Source organism: Podarcis liolepis (assembly GCF_965112155.1).
Source record: "Podarcis liolepis genome assembly, chromosome: 3".
Classification (NCBI taxonomy): Eukaryota; Metazoa; Chordata; class Lepidosauria; order Squamata; family Lacertidae; genus Podarcis; species Podarcis liolepis.
This window is the reverse complement of record NC_139557.1, coordinates 4,988,061-5,008,677: the sequence shown is the minus strand read 5'-3', so window position 1 is coordinate 5,008,677 and position 20,617 is coordinate 4,988,061. Positions and strand designations below refer to the sequence as shown.

At 44.3% G+C, this 20,617-nt stretch overlaps 1 protein-coding gene across 2 annotated transcripts in view; it reads right to left on the bottom strand.

The window, feature by feature from the left end:
• LOC310703128 (cytochrome P450 2K1-like) overlaps window positions 1-16,182 on the bottom strand; it is a 34,645-nt gene extending 18,463 nt beyond the window's left edge. Inside the window, exons 1-6 of one of the 2 annotated variants that reach the window (XM_083495216.1) lie at window positions 15,810-16,182; window positions 14,715-14,877; window positions 13,668-13,817; window positions 12,841-13,001; window positions 12,132-12,305; window positions 7,889-8,036 (exon numbers count right to left, since the gene is read on the bottom strand). In XM_083495216.1, coding sequence (XP_083351342.1) covers window positions 7,889-8,036; window positions 12,132-12,305; window positions 12,841-13,001; window positions 13,668-13,817; window positions 14,715-14,877; window positions 15,810-15,992 — 979 coding nt within the window. In that variant the 5' untranslated portion in view covers window positions 15,993-16,182. The remainder of the gene's footprint in view (window positions 1-7,888; window positions 8,037-12,131; window positions 12,306-12,840; window positions 13,002-13,667; window positions 13,818-14,714; window positions 14,878-15,809) is intronic. The other variant, XM_083495217.1, reaches the window with a different exon arrangement.
• Between the last annotated feature and the right edge of the window lie 4,435 nt (window positions 16,183-20,617).

Below are 20,617 nucleotides of genomic sequence, written 5' to 3'. Positions count from 1 at the left end.
GCAAAAAGCCCAGAATTAAATTTAAAATTCTGACAGATGCTAAAGAAAGAGGGGGATTTGCCCTGCCGGACTTGAAACTGTATTATGAAGCAGCAGCGTTTTGCTGGCTGAAAGACTGGATGCTCCTCGAGAACACAGACATTTTGGACTTGGAAGGTTTTAATAATACATTTGGTTGGCATGCATATCTATGGTATGACAAAATTAAGGTGCATAGGGCCTTTAAGAATCATATTGTCAGAAAAGCACTGTATAATGTTTGGATAAGATATAAAGATTTGTTGGAAAATAAAACCCCTAGATGGTTGTCACCTTTGGAGGCTAAGGCATTCAAAAAGCCCAATATGAAGCCCAAAGTATTGGGAAATTTTGGAACAAGATGGAGACAAATTGAAATTACAGAGTCATGAGAAAATGAAACCTAAAGTACGTGATTGGCTCCATTATTATCAAATAATGGAGGTTTATAAACAAGATAGGAAAATTGGCTTCCAGGTGGAGAAATCAAAACTAGAAACTGAATTGTTAGAACCCAATACTAAGAACTTGTCAAGAATGTACAATTTGCTGCTGAAATGGAATACGCAAGATGAAACAGTTAAATCGGCTATGATTAAGTGGGCACAGGACATTGGTCATAACATTATGTTTGCTGACTGGGAATGGTTGTGGAACACCGGTATAAAATTTACGGCTTGTAATGCTTTAAAGGAAAATATCATGAAAATGATCTATAGGTGGGTAGTCTCCTTGTAGACCTAAAAAGACCTAAATCGCCGGCCTGTGAGGGTGTAGGTGAAGACGCCGACGTTCATATGAACAGGTAGTGAAATATCCCCCCACTGCAAGTGCTGGTAGGCTAGAAGGAAATATTTATTACCTGGGTTGACGTTGAAATACTATCCCCCCCTCTTCTCGATATCTGAAATATGGGATATGGGAAACGTCTTAGAGACTCCGAGGAGACAGTCCCCGTTCCCTTTCCGAGATCAAAGCAAACAAGGGTTGAACCATGTCACTTTAAAGAAGGGAGTAATCTACTGGATTGTTCCTACATGGTAGAAACGCAGAACCGTTTCAACCCACTGATTGATTGCGCGCCTGCACTTAAAGATGAAGAGCGAATAATTCCACAAACAACAAGCGATGTGGCCAACAGTAAGAGTGCAGTCTCTCCTCAGAAGGAGGAACCGGTCCTTGGCACGACCAATCATATGACATTTGAACAGTCCCATTTAATAATCAAAACCTTGCACTGTATATTCAAAAGACTAGATGATCTTTCGTCCCAGCTGCACAGCCTCCAACAAAAGCTAGTTACTACTTCCCCAGCATCAGCCGGTGTTAAGTCCCTTGAAGAGAGAAAGGGGATGAGGAGTTTGTCCTTAAATAACAAACGTACCAACAAATTTAAATACAGCCTTAACCTTCATTTAGGTCATCAATCCTTGATCCTAACACCAAGGAAAGTGAGCCTAACTATACAAAATGGGGACCCAAGATGGAGAACTCTGTGTGGTGCCAAGGATCTCCTAAAGATGCTTTTAAATATGGAGGCAACACAAATTGACCTCTGTGCAGTCCTCCCCCTTGTCCATCATCATAAATCCCAGAGAGTCCTGCTTGCGTTCCAATCCACAAAAATTCCCACTATCATACTACGAAAGAAAGCATTTTTGTTTCGCTGTGGGATAGTACCAACAAGAGCCTTTATAGACCCTAAGCCTAAACCCCTACTGTTGGAGGCAACAACCAAAGAGGGCTCAAAATCTGCTAAACCTGATCTACCAGTGGACACCGGAGTGGATGGTCTACCCCAGGAGAAGAGCCATGTGGTCTCCACTCCCCTAGTAAAGAACAATGACCATCCGGGAAGTGGCCTGACACCACCAGAAGAGATCGAACTCATTGCCTCCTTCGCAGATTTACCAGTGGTGGAACAAATAGAAATTATTAAAAGACTGGATTCGCTTAAAACCCAACTTACTAGGAAGCTCAGCACCAGAATACTCACGTACAGCGAATATGCCTCTCTAGAAGAACCAGATCATATGGATCTCTCAATATCTAATGCTAAATGCATGTCGGCAATGGAGGATAAGATACAACCCCAAGAAGCAACAACCAGTCCTCCCCTCCAAGCAGAACAATCCTCTGTGCTCTTAATAGATTTGCATGACCGTCCATCGAAAAACATACCTGAAGAAAGCAGCACACAACAGGAAAAATCCCCTTCTACACATTCATCGATGCCAGACCTGGAACCTTCTTATAGCACTGACCAATCAAGAGAAGAGGTGCCTTTGCCAACCTCCCCAAATAGTCCTCCCGCCCAGCCTCATCCCTCCTTGCGGAGTATTATGGATTCAACAGCAAGATCCGTGACGGAACTGATTGAAGACCCAACAGGCCACATAAATCATGTAGCTCAAAAGACCAGTAGCAGGCTACAGAGAGACCAAACTTCTGATGAGATAGCTGGTCCACCCCGGGTGGCCCACCAAACTCTTTTGGAAAAGGGGTCCGCCCCTGTTCAAGGTCCTACTCCTAGTAGATCGAGTGGCCAAGCTCAACAGTCAGATGACCTTGTAAATCCCACTCAGCCTTTACGAGAGGTTTTTCATCAGAGGAAGATAACTGATTTCTTTATTGGCTCCCCTCTTCCCGCATTAAAGTTGAGCCAATTTTCCGAATGACAGTCAATTGGAGGTACGGGAAAACCCCAGCCTTCAATATTAAGTTGGAACATTGCTGGATGGAAAAGTAAAAAATTAGATCCAGAATTCCAAAAATATATTAATTCCTTTCTTATTATACTATTACAAGAAACTTGGGTGGAGGAGGAAATTGAGTTAAATGGCTTTGAGTTTATATGTCTGCCTGCTAGCCCGTCAACGAATGGTGGCCGCCCTAAAGGTGGCCTTACAATTGGTATCTCTCTTAAACTTCGGGCTAAACTTTCGCTAGTGCATGCATTTCCGCCTTATGCTATTACCGGACTGATCTCTGGTGGTAACTTCTCTTTATTGGTTACAAATGTCTATTTCCCTCCGGGGGGGTTAGCAGCGGATCTTACTTCTAGATGGGAATCCCTAGAGGATTTTCTACTTTCTTGCTATCTTAAATATCCCAATGTCCCCTCCATTACTGGAGGAGATTTTAACGCTCGGATAGCCTCAAATTGGGAGGCTCTTAAAAAGTCTAAGTGGTGGACTGACCCTGGCGCTCAAACTGACGATCTAGCATACACCCCCACTAGAATATCAAAGGATGTAAAAGTCAACAAGGCGGGTGTGATGCTTTATCAGATGACTCTACGCCTCAATTTAATAATATTAAACGGCAGGTGTCCTCCAGACATACCAGGAGAGTACACCCACCTGGGGTTAAAATCCAACAGTGTTCTCGATTATGTTTTGGTCTCCCGGGATCTATTTTTGAATGTCACCTCCTTTAAAATTGATAATGCCCAATTTAGTGACCATCTTCCCCTGACAACCAAGTTACGTGTTGACTGGCAGTTGCTCGACCGCTTCCACCCAATCCCGGTGACTGTGGAGTCGTCCACTAAAGTAAAGGGGACTAGATGGTCCCCTGCCCTCGCTCATAGATATATGGATTTTATCAGAAAAAAGTTTTCTGGTGATCAGCCAGACGTAGGAATAGTCCCACATGATCCTATTACCTGTTTGAACTCTTTTTCTTGCCTGATAGAAGTTTTAACTCGCTTTTTTACTTCTCCTACCTATGGAGTCAAAAAAGACTATTTTAAATTTGGCGCCCCTTGGTTCAACTCTGCTTGCAAACTAGCCAGACTCCATCTTCATACAATATACAATGATTATAAACTTTCCGGCGCTCCGGCTTTACCTCCATCTTATTCCCTGGCTAAAAAAGCATACAAACAGGCCCAGAAATCGGCCAAACGGGAATGGCATACAAATCGTTGGCAGACTATAATTTCTGCCTCGAAATCTCATAACTCCCGGAAATTTTGGTCCTTAATAAAGGGAAGAAACACGAAGTATCCCTTAACGGTGATCCCGGCCCCTACATGGGAGCAGTTCCTGAGAAAATATTTCTCAGTGGCAGAAGCTCCGGCCACTCATTGGAGACCTTCTAATCCCCTTCCCGTCTGGCCTAATACCGACCCTGCTGAAATCCTAGAATTGATAGCTGAGCTGAAAACTGGTAAGGCCCCTGGGCCAGATTTGGTCCCAGTTGAGGCCATAAAGCTTCATTCTGCATGGTGGGCAGGGATCTTAGCTAAAACGTTTGATGCAATAAATGCCACGGGCTTAATACCAGGAACGTGGAAGGAGGCCATTATAATTCCTATCTACAAAAAAGGCCCTCCCGGTGACCCAGGGAATTATCGGAATATCAGTCTGCTATCGTCCATTGGGAAAATATATGCCCGTTTTTTGCTGACAAGGTTGATGAAGTGGTCAGTTGAGGCTGACCTGATTGGACATGAGCAAGCTGGATTTAGATCAAACCGATCCACAACAGACCAGGCAATTATACTTTATCACTTAGCCCGGAAATACTCGACACCTCGACGGGGCCAACTTTGCGCAGCTTTCATAGATTTGAAAGCTGCGTTTGATAGTATTCCGAGGAAATTGCTATGGGATAAACTTGCCTGTTGGGGAATAGATAGAAGGCTCCTGTGGCTTATCTCCCAACTTCATGCCGGGTCCGTGGCCAGGGTGAGACTATCCCCTGCTGGAGACCTGACTAACCCAGTGCCAGTAAATAAGGGTGTACGCCAGGGTTGTATTTTAGCGCCGCTTCTTTTTAACTTATTTATCAGTGATATGAGGAACCCATTAGCCATCGCACAAAAATTTATCCACACCCCTCGCATAGCTGATTACCGTTGCCCTTTACTTCTTTATGCAGATGATGCGGTACTACTCTCTTACTCTAGAGTGGGTTTAAGGAGGGCATTAAAGATTTTCGCGACATATTGCCATTCTAATCATCTGTCTATCAACCACATCAAGTCTAAAGTACTGATATTTTCAAGGAGTCGAAAACTTTATTCATGGAAGCTGGAGGGCACGAAAATCGAACAAGTACATAAATTTAAATACTTAGGAATTTATTTTCAATATAATTTAGGGTGGAAAGCGCACATTGAATATCTTCAAAATAAGACAAAAGCCCTATCACACGCCCTCCTCCGCTTTTTCTACTCTGAGGGGGCCTTATTCATCCCTGCGGCCTTGAAAGTGTATAGCATCAAAGTGATGGCCACAATGGCCTATGCTGCTCCTTTATGGGCTGCCTTTGCAAACCTCTCACCTTTAGAGACACTTCAAAGCCAATTCTTACGCCGACTTTTAAAATTACCAACATGCGTAAGTAATGCGGCCATTCGCTTAGAAATGAAGATCCCCTCAGTGGAGTTAGTCATATGGAGGAGAGTTTTGATCTATTGGATATCCCTATGGCATAAACTCCCGAACCACTATCTAATTCAATGCATGTGGCGGGATGACTTCACAAATTTGTGGTCAGGAAAAATCCATGCCAAATTGCTGTCCTATGAAATCTCACCCACTGAATTGCTCAAACTGGATCTAAATGTGGCAAAAAGGTGCATAAATCAAAGGCTGGATGATGCGGAGCTTTACCAAAATTTTGTAGCTGGTGGTGGAGCCTGCTCGCCGTTAAATTTCGGCATAACCCCTATCTACCGTGCTCCGTCTTACTTAACATCGCTTATGACCGCGTCTCACCGTTATGCCTTCATTAGAGCTAGGTTCAATGTTTTTCCAACAAACGTGCTGAGACATAGATTCACTAAGGGCCAAATCTCTTCAATGTGTGCTTGTGAAATGGGAACATCTGAATCTCTACATCATGTTATGTTTATCTGCCCTTTGTACAGTTCAGCCCGTGCTAGTATACTAAACCCCATAATCCAGCCTACGGCTGACAAACCAGTAGATCTACAGCTTGCCTGGGTACTTCAAGATGTGGATCCTTATATTACCCTACAGGTTGCTAAATTCCTAACAGCCGTCCTCTCGTACAAGAGACGGAACGGAATGTTAGCTGATTATTGATAGTCATAAGAATTTTCTATAATGACATCAGATATTGTTTTTAGTGTAGTGCCAAAAATTTTTAATCTTAATCTTAAACTTTTTATGAATGGCTAATATCTGTCCTTGTGAGTTGTGAACTGTTTTATACTACTTGTAGTTTGTATGAGTCCGCTGTTTTATTTGATTTGTTTTGTTGTGTTGTGCTTCATGACGGGCGTAAAGCCGAATAAACATTTGTTGTTGGTGGATGATCTATAGGTGGTACATGACCCCAGTTAAGCTAGCAAAAATCTATCACTTGCCTGATAATAAGTGCTGGAAATGTAAAGAAACTGAAGGTACTTTCTACCACCTTTGGTGGACGTGCCCGAAGATTAAGGCTTTCTGGGATATGATATATAATGAAATGAAAAAGGTACTTAAATGTACTTTCTCTAAAAAAACCAGAGGCCTTCCTCTTGGGCATTGTCGGCCAATTGGTGTCAAAGAAAGATAGAATTTTCTTTATGTATGCTACGACAGCAGCAAGAATACTCATCGCAAAGTATTGGAAGACACAAGATCTACCCACCCTGGAAGAATGGCAGATGAAAGTGATGGACTATATGACACTGGCTGAGATGACTGGCAGAATCCGCGATCAGGGGAAGGAGACGGCGGAAGAAGAATGGAAGAAATTTAAAATTTATCTTAAGGACTACTATAAACTCGATGAATGTTAGAATGTTGAGGTTTTGAGAAAGAAAGGGTTACAGTGATATAAGAGTAGACTGAAGGAAAGATTAAGACGACAGAGGCTTGACAGAAATATTTAGAATTTGCTAAAAAAACTTTGGACATTGGGATGCAGAAAGGGGAGGTATGGGGGAGTCTGAGAAACAAGGTTCATGAAAAAAGGTTATGAAATTATACGTGTTTGTATGTCTTTTTATATGTTTGTGTTGTTTTAAAAATTTTGTAAAACCAATAAAAATTTTATATAAAAAAAATAAAATGTATAAAATATTATTGGAATGGGAGACAAAGGAAGAACAAGTGAAATCTTCAATGATACTCTGAACAATAGTTATTGGTAATAATACAGAAATGGACGGAAAGTTTATTGAACATGGATATAAAATTTACATAATGTTATAGTTTAAGAGAAAATTATATGAAAGTGTTATATAGATGATACTTAACACCTAGTAGATTGGCTAAAATGTATAAACCCAAATTGAATATGTGGTGGAAATGTAAAGAGAAAGAAGGTACCGTTATTCATATGTGGTGGTCTTGTAATAAGGTTAAAGCTTACTGGGAAATGATATATAATAAAATAAAAAAGATGTTTAAGATGTTTAAAAAACCAGAAGATAACTTTTTTTTAAAAAAAAAAGAAAGGAATGGAAATGGTTTATTGAATATTTACAAGCAAACTGTAAACATACTAAGACATTGGCAGGATTAATGGAAAAACTTGCAGTCTCAATATATATATGGGATATATACAGGAATCTATATCTAAAATAATATGTTGGGATAATCTGGAGTATGCAGGAATATGAAATGAAACATAAAGAACCACAGAAAGAGGGAGAAGGGAGTCCAGGTTGAAATGTAAAACTTATGACTGAACAATTGTGTGTGTGTGTGTGTGTGTGTGTGTGTGTATGCAAATTATAAATGTTTTCTCTCTCTAATAGAATTGGAATTAAGATATCTCAGTGTGTGTGCGTGTGTGTGTGTATGTATGCAAATTATAAATATTTTATCTCTCTAATAGTTACATATAACTGGAATTAAGATATCTCAGAATAATGGGAGCCAACCCAATTAAGAGCACTCACTCTGAATTTCAGGATATTTCATCATTAGCAACAGTCCCCAGCGCAGTGTGGTAGAAGTGGTCTCCATGCCAGCAGTTATTAAGTTGGCCACAACAGTTTTTAAGTTTCCGTTGTGGAAGTATCCATTCGTCTTGTTCTTCTTCTCCTCCTGGGTTGCAAAGAGTATGAATGGGTTAAAACAAATGGAGTGAGAAAATTTCACATGCAGAGATAAAAATGAATACCTGACAGCACCTGATGATCAAAGTATTGCTGCTTGCTGACCAGTGAGAGATTCCAGGTTTTCCAGACTATGCCATCATGATGGTATAGGGTTTGTTTACACTTATGTACAACCCGAGCCTAAGGTGGAGGGGCTCAGCATCAAGACCCCAAAATGTCTTGCTTCTCCATAGTCACAGTTGTTGTTCTCCATCTACCAGCTAAGAGAGGAGGTGACCCGGAAACTGCAACTAATCCAGAACGCGGCAGCTAGACTGGTGACTGGGAGAGGCCGCAGAGACCACATAACACTGGTCTTGAAAGACCTACATTGGCTCCCAGTGCGTTTCCGAGAACAATGCAAAGTCTTGGTGCTGGCCTTTAAACCCCCAAACGGCCTCGGCCCAGTATACCTGAAGTATATCTCCACCCCCATCGTTCTGCCCAGACACTGAGGTCTAGCGCCAAGGGCCTTCTGGCAGTTCCCTCACTGCGAGAAGCCAAGTTACAGGGAACCAGGCAGAGGGCCTTCTCGGTAGTGGCGCCTTCCCTGTGGAACACCCTCCCACCAGATGTCAAAGAGAACAACAACTACCAGGCTTTTAGAAGACATCTGAAGGCAGCCCTGTTTCGGGAAGCTTTTAATGTTTGATGTATTATAGTATTTTAATATTCTTTTGGAAGCCGCCCAGAGTGGCTGGGGAAGCCCAGCCAGATGGGCGGGGTATAAATAAATTATTATTATTATTATTATTATTATTATTATTATTATTATTATTATTATTATTACTGCCTACCTTCTCTAGAAGGTTCGGGGGGCAGTTTCCACCATTTCCCCTCAGTCCAGTCTCTGACATAGGGGAGGCTTGGCGATCCAGCTCCTTCTTCTCTTTCAGGGACTGGACTGAAGAGGAGAGAGAGGAGGAGGGCTGGAGATCACCCACTCCTCCTCCTCTGCTCCCCTCGGAGGAGGGGGGGAATGGTGGGGGAGACTAGGGAGGATGCTTTCGCAAAACGCAAGTTAGCACTTTGGGCAGCACAAAACACTATACCATGTGACAAGGCAATTCTGGTGGCCGAGGTTGAGGGAGGTGGTCAAGGAATATTCAAAGCTTGTGAGATGTGTCAGCAGGCAAAGAGACCCAGAGAAGCGCCAGCGGGTTTGCTACAACAGTTGCCCACCCCACAAGGCCCTTGGGAAACCATAGCTATGGACCTTCATCATGGAACTGCCAAAATCATAGCAGCAGATAGTGTTCTGGGCAGTGGTCATCACCTTGTCATGGTGAGTGGGCTTGCATGTTCCTATGACCCTTTTGAGTGGAGTGAAGCCGTCGGGAATATCATACTCCCAGCAGGTCACCCAAGGCGGTAAGGTCAAAGGGAAGGAGCTAGACAAAGAATGATCGAAGAACTCCTCAATGGCAGAACAGGTGGATGATAACAAGCGGTATGTTACAACGGCTGTGAAGGCGGATGAAGGCTGCAGCAGATAGGAATCTACTGGTTTGTTGTGACTACTTCATGCCATCGGAACAGAGACCTACTGCGAAGACTGTGCGTTGGTCAGCGTGCACTGATCTACACACATAAAACAAATTCACGCACAGACGTCTTCCAAAAACCCAACCCAAACCCGAAAAGTCCCACAGCGATCAGCAAATGGTAACGGGGGCAGGATCGTGAAATCTGGAAGCCCCTAGTCATGAACCGGCACATGCGTGGTGGATACAGATTCAGTCATTCTGACTCAAGGAACGAGGCAGTTGAACAGCTCCGCAGCTGTATCCATGACTGAGCAGCCCTTTTTAGGATCCTCTCTGCTCAGCCCAAAAAGGGGGAGGGGCTAGAAAAAAGTGCCCTAAACATAGTCTGCTTCCCTTTTCCCCTGACTGGATTACCACACCCAGTGGGGTCACCACCTAGCGGTCGTAAAAGACAATTGAGCAAATCCACACCATGATCAACTCCTGCCCAGGAACCAATGTCCCCACTGTGGAAGGACGTGTGGATCCAGAATTGGCCTCCACAGTCACTTACATTGTTAAAACTGTGTTTATGGAAGACAATCATACTCGGCTACGAGTGATCGCCAAAGAAGAAGACCTGCTCACAAAGATTGTGCACTTTGTGCCCTGTAAGGGACTTCTGACAGCCCTTTGTAGACCATGTTTTCAAGTTGCATGGGCTCCCCCTTAGAGTGATTTGAGACTGTGGAACCCAATTCACAGTTCTGGAAGAAGCTCATACAACTACTCAAGGTAGAGTTGTGCCACACCCAGAGATAATGGAGAGTCAGTGTGATGGCCTGGGATTTGGACTCGGATGCTGAACCTGAGGAATCCCAGCCTGCACAGGAGTCTCCACCTCCAGAACCAGCTGAGCCAGGGCTGGGGCTTGAGCCTGAAGGGTCCTCACTTGTGCTGGATCCTCAGGTGCAGGCACCAGCTGAGTCTGCTCTGGCTCCTGAGGTGATGGAGGACTCATTGCCTGCAGGTGCTCCACTCTCAACCCCGTCAGGGGAAGCTGAGGTTGCCTCTGGGCAACCCTTGAGCCTCTCCTGAGCTGCAGAGGCTCAGGGCAGAGGGGCAGAGGGAACTAAGATTCCACAGGAGGAGTGCTCACCTCCAGGCCAGGAGAGGCGAGTCACCTGTGGACCGGGGCCGCCCTATGCCTCGGGGCAGATAAATGCCAGCCAGCCCCAGTCCCAAGTTGCAGGAGCAACATTGCTGGTAGCCTGTTCCTGCTGGAACCCTGTCCTGCTTTCCTGCCGGAGCTCCGGACCTCATCCAACTCCCTGCCCTGCACCCAGCTTCAGCTTTGATTGATTGCCTCCATACTGCACCTTCGACCTCGGACTGGACTCGGACCTCACCTCACAGTTAACCTACGGGACCAGCACAGTCGGAAAGGACTAATTCCAGCAGCAGTATCTATGTTGCTATGTAAACTACTAGCAAGATGATTGGGTGTCCAAACTTCCCTTGGTGGTCGTTCATGTACAACAATGCACTCCATGCTTCAATGCAACAGACTCCCTTTTTTGCCAGTCTTGGATACCACCTCCGCACCTTCCCATCACAAACCAACACCTTGTAGGTGCCGGCAGCAGAAGACTTCATAGAAGAATTGGTGACTATCCAGAGCTTGCTCAAGAAGTGTTTAGACTGTGCTGAGGAGGCAACTAGTGAAAACTATGGTTTCCCCAGTAGTGATGTATGGAAGTGAGAGCTAGACCATAAAGGAAGGCTGATCGCCGAAGAATTGATGCTTTTGAATTATGGTGCTTGAGGAGACTCTTGAGAGTCCCATGGACTGCAGGAAGATCAAACCTCTCCATTCTTAAGGAAATCAGCTTTTCAAATTTTCCAACCCTTTAAAAATAATTTCCAACCTGTTATTTAGAACTCTGTCGTCACCCAACCCCCTTTTTTCCTTTTCTGGGTGCTAATTAATTGGTAAACAGAAACTCCAATTCATATTCATTTCCAATCTTAGTAATGGTTAAAAGAACTGAAGCCCTAATTTAAGGCTGATTGGTCAGTGCATGGGCCAATGTTTTTTCCTTGCTCTGAGATGCCTCCCCACCCTCAAAGCTTCCTACCTCCTCCAGTGTGAAGAACGCCTTCTTCTCAGCACATGAGGCATTATCCCATCGTCCCTTGTATCAAAAGGGAGTCTGGCAACCATTACCTCTTATCACTGCATAATTATTTCTCTTGGCAGAAGCTCCAGCAGCCGATGGTCAGCCTGACATAATTCCACCCCTGGAAATTCATAATCCCATTGGCCTGTTTTCTTGATCAGGGATTTCCCCCCCAGAAATGCTGGTGAGAACACAACCTTTGCCCCTGCAGAGGCAACTTCTGTAACACATTAACAACGGCTGACTATTGGGAAAGGGGAGGAAGTATGCCAGGTTGGTCCCTTCTGAAGTGAGACTTCCTGACTACAACTTATGCATTCACTTGCGAATATGCCCTTAAAACATGAATTGAAAATGGCAACGCTTATTCTGGGCCAACTTAAAAGACTCCATTACCTCTTGCTGTTGGATAAGAAATGAGTCAATAAAGCTCCTCTGGTCATTTTCATCCAGATCTCTGAGGTGTTTTATGAAGGTGGCATTTATGAAGGCAAACAGCTCATCTCTGTTTTGAATGAAAGTCTTAGGAGCCCCCAAAAGAAAGCCAAGAGCAGGAAACATGTTATACAGCTGAAAGGATAAAAATGTGAAAAAAGGAAAAGAGACATTAGGAAAGCTCAGTATAGTTCTCTCAACTGCGTCTCTCAAAGCATGGTTGTCCAAATACAAACAAAACTCTTGAATGGCATTTGGAATGGGGTTAGGGCTACCTCAGCACAGCATAATTTATGTGCAACCCCAGAATAATAGGTTATGGCAGTTCTCCTCTGGAGATTTGCCTTCAGAGAGGGAGATCTGCCCTTGGAGGCCCCTTCTGAGCCATCATGGAACCTACTATCACTTGTTCTTCCTTGTCCTTGGAGTCCCGATGGCAGTGAGGCCAGAAAGGGTGTGCGCAAAAGAGACTTTGTTACAGTTATGGGATGACTGTGCCGTGTGAGTTTTCTTAATATTTTGAATTAGCACCAGGTTTCTCAAGAGACCAATATTCTGTGTTTTGTGGTGAAACTTGAACAATATACAATAAACATGTTTCCCTGCCCACTTTGCATACACTGTTATTACAATCAACTGTTGGTTTGTTTTAATTGGAAAAATAGATTACCGTGACTGAGAAGCTTCCAAAAAGTTGGGCATTTTCACTGGTCAACTTCAGAAGTCTTATGTATGTGGGATCTTCATAATCAAATCGCTTGCCTAGTATTATGGCCACTATAATATTGGCAACAGCTGCATTCATAATTGTGGTGGTCTCAAATGGGTTTCCTAGACATAAATATGACAGTTAAGCAAAAATATTCTGTTGAAATTCCAAGTATGGAAAGGGCATTGTTTGTAAGTCTGCTCTTTGTTGCCTTAAATCCCTACTGGCAGCTTACCTATGAGTAGACCTCATTTATCAAAGAAACTGATCCTTAGTGCTGCTGGATGTGGCCATAGCTGGGCTAAGAAATGCTTAAAGGGGCTTGGAAGTCACAGCAGCTATTGGAGTATAATCTACACACTACAGAAGAAACAGACCGATTACGTCTCCACAGGAAACCCTGGGAACTGTAGTTCTGGAGTTAGCGATAAGTATGGGCTCATCCACACTTCCACTTCACACACGCTTTCTAGGTATGGTTGAAGCATTTCTCCCCCTTCCCCATTCCTTTCCAAGGAGGAACCCACTCTTTAGCAGTAGATCAGAACCAATGGCAACTGGAGAAAGCCCAAATTGCTCAACAGCATGGTTTTTCCCAAGGGAAAGCAACGGGAGAAGAGGATATGTGAATGAGCCCTGTGGAACACAACACTCTAAGCACCTTTAAAGTGCTATGCTTATGCAGTGGTTTGACTTCACCCCTGGAGGCACACGCTTCTGGAAGTTAGGAATATGTAACATGATACTATGGTAGTGTAGCTATGCACCAGAGGAAAACACCAACCCACCTTCGTAAGATTCAAATTTCTTTATCAGGACACTGCATTCCTCAACAATTCTATCCTCGATGGACCTCTTTCCCATTCCGTAGTCCCGTAATGTGCTTACAGCAAACCGCCGCATCACTTTCCAGTTCTCACCATTAGACAGAACTATACCTGAAGAGATGGGGAGAAAGGTTTCATGTCTGCATGGTCATTGTACAAAAATATCAATAAATTATGTTCTGCATTTCTTCCACAGAACTGAGAATGGATCCCAGCTATTCTCCCATTCAGACTCAGACTTCTGAGCTTTGACAAAGTAGCTGGTAGATGTGCCATCAGAGCATGACCTGAGAACACATAGATAGAGAGGATAGAGTAGAGGATTGTTTGTACGTGTCAGGGGTCCCAGCAGCACTCAGCTTGATACTTTGTAATCCATGGGCAGACATTATGCCTCCTTCATGTTTCCTCTCTGTATAGGCTGGACCAGAAAATGGTTAGTCAGTTTCCACCCGTGTGTGGCATTACTTTTCCATGGGACGATTATTGGCAGGTATCATGCTGAGGAGAACTACCATGAGGAGGCATGGTGGGAGCTGCCTCTTCCCCCTCACCCTGAATCTCCCCAGGAGCAGGAGGACAGTATAGATTTAGATCAGTGGTTTGCAGAGGGGCATAGCTGAGAAGGCAAAAGCTGGGAAATACTGGATGGAGAACAGCTAGGAGAAGAAACACTGGAAGAGAGAGGGTTTACACATTCACAGTCGTTGGATAACATCCTCCCCCCCCTCCCCTCGATCTAGGAGGGCTCAGAAAGTCTCCGAACAGAAAGCACAGCAACTACATGCTCAGGTTATGAGATGTAGGAGTGACGTGGGTGGATAGGGATGGCAGGGGGAGGGGGGAGCCTTAATTGGGAGCACCACCATTCTAGCGGGAGGCATTTGTTGTCCCTTGCTGTGATTATTGAAGAATTCTAACTGGTAAGAAGACTCTGTTTCCTTTGTTCTGCTTATCTACTGCCATGGGGGGACATTACCAGTTTCAATAAAAAGGGAAGCGCCTCACCGAAGTCTTGTGCAAGCCCTTGAAATAATGGAACGATGGGCCTGTCTGCAAATGCGTCCGCCTGATTAACCAGCGCCTCCTTTACTGTCTCATATCCTGCCAACACCACAGTTTTTCGGGGTCCCATTTGGATGCTGAAGACAGGGCCATATTGCTTTGACAACTGGAATTCAACAGAAGAAAAAGTGAGAAACAGAGTATACCCAAAGAATATATTAATGTAAATAATCGCTGACAGAACTGACTGCATTGGCTTGCACATTTACCTAAGAGAAAAGACTCTTTTATACATTCCACAGAATCTAGTAACAAAGTTTTACTATTTTTTCAGCTTTTTTCAATAACTACTATTGAACTCAGTAGAAATTACTTCCATGTCATTGTGCCTTGGACCGAGCTGAAAACATATGACTTAAGAATAGTAATTTTGTGGAATGAATTCCCTTTTTGTATCTTTGCAAATCACCATGCAAAACGGAATCCAAATAACATAATGATAAAGTAAAAGAGCATTGTCTATGCCTCAATGCTCTTCAAAACATTTGCTACTAATAGCTGTAGCAGCAACAGTTGCTGGACTCGTGATACAGCAGCTCAGTCCTTTCACCCAGTTCAGTTGTGGTGCGGCAGCACAAATATTTGCTACGAATGCTCAGGAAACCAGAACAAAATTGGCAGTTGTAAGGATAAAAGTGATTATACCTTTAATGGCACCTCTCAAATCTAGTTTAGAAAGATAGGCTGAAGGAGGAGGCTGGGCTAGGCAAGGTTTGCACTGGCACTTTTACATCCTTGAAAATGGAGGCAGAGTCAAACGGGATTCGACACCAGACACCCCCAGACACCTTGTTCAAATTACCAGTTATAAATTGCAACTAGGTCCTATGACTATTTATTGGGAAAGATAAGAGGAGGTTCTATAGCACACAAAGGGGAGATAAGATTTATAGGCTCTAAAAGAACAAAATGCAATGTAGTAGTAGTAGTAATAATAATAATAATAATAATAATAATAATAATAATAATACCCCACTCTTCTGACTGGGCTTCCCCAGTACCCTTCAGCCTTGCCATGGGAAGAACCGGAAGCTTTACCTTTAACATGGTTCTGTGAGGCCTCTTGAGATCCATGATGTGGAGATTCCCAATGAGAGGTAAAGGCCTCGGTCCTGGTGGAAGATTTTGGGAGCTCTTGTTCCAGAAAGTGCCCAGTTTCAAAACAAAGGAAACCATAAGGATAAAGAGGAACAAAGCTGGAATCGGCTCCGTCCAATCCATTTCGTTTCAGCAAGCAATTTTTTTTGCAGTGGTTATAATGAAAGCTACAGTGCAGCTTGGTCGAGGACAATGTCCTGCAACTGCAGTCAGCAGCATATATATTCTGCTAGGTACTGTCTCTAGTGAGTCATTAAACCACCCAGTAAAATTGAAAGTGTCCTGCTTTGTCCCTCTGATTTCTTCTTCTTCTTCTCCACAATTATTCAAAGCTGTATCTTGGATGATTTGCCTTTCAGTTTAATGTTTACTCAAGGGGGTACTGCCCACTTCCACAAACTAATGCTTTCCAGAACAGATTCAAACTCTCTTGAATCTGGCCGCAGACCTGTCACGCTGGATTATCTGTAAAATTAATCTGTTATAATGAGAGTAAAGGGCAGCATTGTGAAATTCTTTGGAGTAATAATTGAACTGCATTTAGAGACGGATGTTTGAAAGTGCACCAGTGTGGACTTCCAGTGAGGCAAGATGGCAAGCCCCACAGCAGCATGGAGCCTCTGAGGACCACAAGCACCAATGGCGCTGCCTGGCTGGTGCCCGCACTGCCAACTCGGCCGCTGCTGCTGCAGTGACCAGTAGGTTAGCACGGGGCCCAACACGACAACCAGGGAGACTGCACCTTCCAGTCTCCCCAATGGCCTTGACCCCACTGGGACCTGAAGGATCTCATCAACAGCCCAGCAGAGTTCCAAGGCCTGGAGGCCTCCAGAGCCAAACAGAAAAGAAGAAAAAACCTCCAGATGAAAACCTGACAAGCCAAAGGCCTACACTGTCTAAGAGACTTCTATGAAAACAACAAACCCATACCAACACATGAAATCCAAGACAAACTAGGGGACACCTAAATACCTTGGCTAACACACCATCAACTACATGCCTTCTTAAACAACCCAGCAGTAAAATCATCAGCCATTAGGCCCTTGACCACCTTCAAAAACTTTCTTTTGACAGCAGAGGGACACAGTAAAGGGATGGTATCCACAATATAAAAAATATTGCTCCAAAATCCCACAACCCCCCTTGACACAATCAAAGAACAATGGGAGCACAACATAGGCTATGAAATTAACACTACCCAATGCACTAGAATATGGTCTAAACCTCCCTTTAAGACCATATCAGCCAAAAGAATGGAACTCTGGAACTCACCTACAATACAGGTGGTACTTCACACCATGGAAACTGGCACTGATACGCCCAGGAACCTCACCAAGATGTTGGAGAGGCTGCACCTCCACAAGCACATACCTCCACATATGGTGGGAATGCCCTCCAATCCAACCCTTCTAGACAGCAGTCCTACAAGAGATATGCAAAATAACTAAACAGATATTAGAACTCACCCCAGAACTGGCCCTACTGAACATCTTCCAAGATCATAATGACCACTCACATTATACATTATAACCCACCTACTCTCAGCAGCCAGAAGCCTCATAGCCAGACACTGGAGAGACCTATCAGGAGTAAACATGAACCAAGAGTATCAAATTGTATGGGAAATGGCCTTACTAAAAAAGCTAACTAATACAGCGGTACCTCTGGTTACGAACTTAATTTGTTCTGGAGGTCCGTTCTTAACCTGAGGTACCACTTTAGCTAATGGGGCCTCCTGCTGCTGCCGCGCTGCTAGCACGCGATTTCTGTTCTCATCCTGAGGTAACGTTCTTAACCCGAGGAACTACTTCCGGGTTAGTGGAGTCTGTAACCCGAAGTGTTTGTAACCCAAGGTGTTTGTAACCAGAGGTTCCACTGTAAACTGAAACTGACACAGGGACAAATTGAAGAGGATGCCTTCACCCCAGTATGGCTCCCCTTTATCACATACACAGCCCAACAATAACAAGAATCCACTGACAGCATACGGATCAATCTCGCTTACCTAACCCAACAACCCCCCCAAATGCAAACAAATCCCACTGCAACCAACCACAGAGAACCAACCACACCCTGGTCTCCCCCAATCCCTCTCACTACCAAGGAAATGTAATAAATTAATAGAGAACCTGCTCAGTTGACACTGACAGGAAACCCCACACATACACTATACAGAAGAATATAAGCCTCACGACCCCACACCTCCTCTCCCCTCGCTTCTTCCCCAACCTTATACTGTAGTCAACACTAATGTCTCACAACAAATGTAACTGATTTGTAAGAAAGACTGTACAACCTGAAAAAAGAGACAAGATACTGTATTTTCTGGTGTATAAGACTACTTTTTAACCCTGGAAAATCTTCTCAAAAGTCAGGGGTCGTCTTATAAGCCGGCTACAGCAGCAGCTCCTGCAGTAACTCCCCACCAAAGGATAAAACGACAGCAAATTAAATCAGAGGACACCAAGCTCTCTAGATGAAGTAGAAATACGCTTGAAAATTGGCCCCAGAAGCCCCCGGCCACTGGGAAGTGGAGTGGATTTCCGAGCCAGACTGGAGACTGCTTTTTGTGTGTGTGTGTGTGTGTGTGTGTGCATTGGAAGAGGGATAGTCTTATACGACGAGTATATCTCAAACTCTATATTTTAACTGGAAAAGTTGGGGGGGACGTCTTATATGCCCAGTTGTCTTATACGCCGGAAAATACGGTATGTACTTTTTTAAACGAATAAAATCTTTAATAAAAATTAATTAAAAAGAAAAAAAGAAAGTGCACCAGTATTTCCTGAATTTCTCCCATTGAACCCCTCACAAAGATGTTGCCACATCAACCAGCTCAATGATGTGATGGAGTGGAATCTGCATTTTTCTTTTTAATTTTTTTCTTAAAGGTTTTCTTGGGTTACAGAAGTACAAACATTGTCTCCATTTTCGGATTATAAAGTCCTTTTTTACAGATCAGCTGTATTTGATGTGAGACTTCAGTGTTGCTAGGGTTGCCTTACATCCAGAATTTCCCGGGCATAGCCATTGGAAACAGCGTCTGGGTGAAAAACACTGAAATGTCCAGGAAAATCCCAACATATGGCAACCTGTGCCAGCAGTGTCGTTTTTGGCGTTCTTCCGCTCAGAAAAAGCTCAACAATTTTGTGCAAAACTTTGCCCCCCAGATGTTCACCTTTTTGAACTATGGCAACCCTGGCTGTTGTACACAGTAAAAGGTTGAAGGGAGAAGCTGGGGGGGGGGAGAGAAGGGGGGTAGTTTTTGTGGCAGCCTGATGTCGGTAGGTTCTTTTTCTACTGACTCATTAGGTTTCATTTGTTGGTGGGTTCACGTTGTTGTCTTGTTGGGCTGTGTGTAGAATAAAGGTAAGCCACACCGGGGTGAAGGCATCCTCTTTTATTTGTCGCTGTGCGAGTTTCCGTTTGCTGGTTAGCTTTTAGAGTAAGACTGTTTCCCATACAGTTTGGTACCAGTGGTCCATGTTCACTCCTGTTCACATTCCCTTCAGTGGAATCTGCATTTTTCTGTAGCATCTTGCTTGGTTCTCTTTTTGAGCCATTTGGAGTTATTTGCCCCTTTCTAAAATATGCACCTGTATCATACAACAAGGGACGCGGGTGGCGCTGTGGGTAAAAGCCTCAGCGCCTAGGGCTTGCCGATCGAAAGGTCAGCGGTTCAAATCCCCGCGGCGGGGTGCACTCCCGTTGCTCGGTCCCAGCGCCTGCCAACCTAGCAGTTCGAAAGCACCCCCGGGTGCAAGTAGATAAATAGGGACCGCTTACTGGCGGGAAGGTAAACGACGTTTCTGTGTGCTGCGCTGGCTCGCCAGATGCAGCTTTGTCACGCTGGCCACGTGACCCGGAAGTGTCTCCGGACAGCGCTGGCCCCTGGCCTCTTGAGTGAGATGGGCGCACAACCCTAGAGTCTGTCAAGACTGGCCTGTCGGGCAGGGGTACCTTTACCTTTACCTTTATCATACAACAAACCTGTCTTTTTACTTCCAGGGCTCAGTCTGTACCTCATGCTTTTCTGTGTGGCTGGACAGGCTTGCCAAACCAAACCAAACCAAACCACAAAAATCACGTTCCACCCTTCTTCTGAAAGGAGCCTGTGAGTCATTGCCGTGATAAAAGGTGAGGCATTCGGCAGCAGACGAGAAAGTGGGGAGCTTACCAGGGTATCAGGGGTGTGGGACACCTCCCCAGGAAGAAAGGTGTCCTTTTAAAACTGAGGTTTGAGCAAGGGCTTTTGAGAAGAAGAAAAGAAGGGGCCAGAACTGTACGAGGGGGTGGAAAGTCAGAACCATATTGGGGGGCTGGCTGAAGGCAGACTAGGACAGAGGCACAGAGATGCCTTGGAGTCCAGTACTGCACTGCGGTGGGGGACAAGCAGTGCTGCGAACGCTGCAGTCCTCCACTGAAATATGTGTAAAATAAACCAAATTTCTTAAAGACAAGCCAGTCTCTGCCATGTCCTGATTCCCTACAGAAACATGACCCTGGCTAAGCTCCCGAAACCCAGCTGGAATCTTGCTAATGATCAGCAGAGATTGGGGCTGCCACCAACCAGGTCCTTCCCGGTAAAATCACTTCAGCCTCATTCAGGTTCCCAATTAGTAACGAAGAGTGTATTTTATTTCAGACACAAACAAACTTTTCTGGCATTCCAAACATTGTTACTCTTTACTGTCTTAGTCTTATTTTCCTCTCTCTATCTCTTCTACCTCCCCTCACTCAAGAATCCA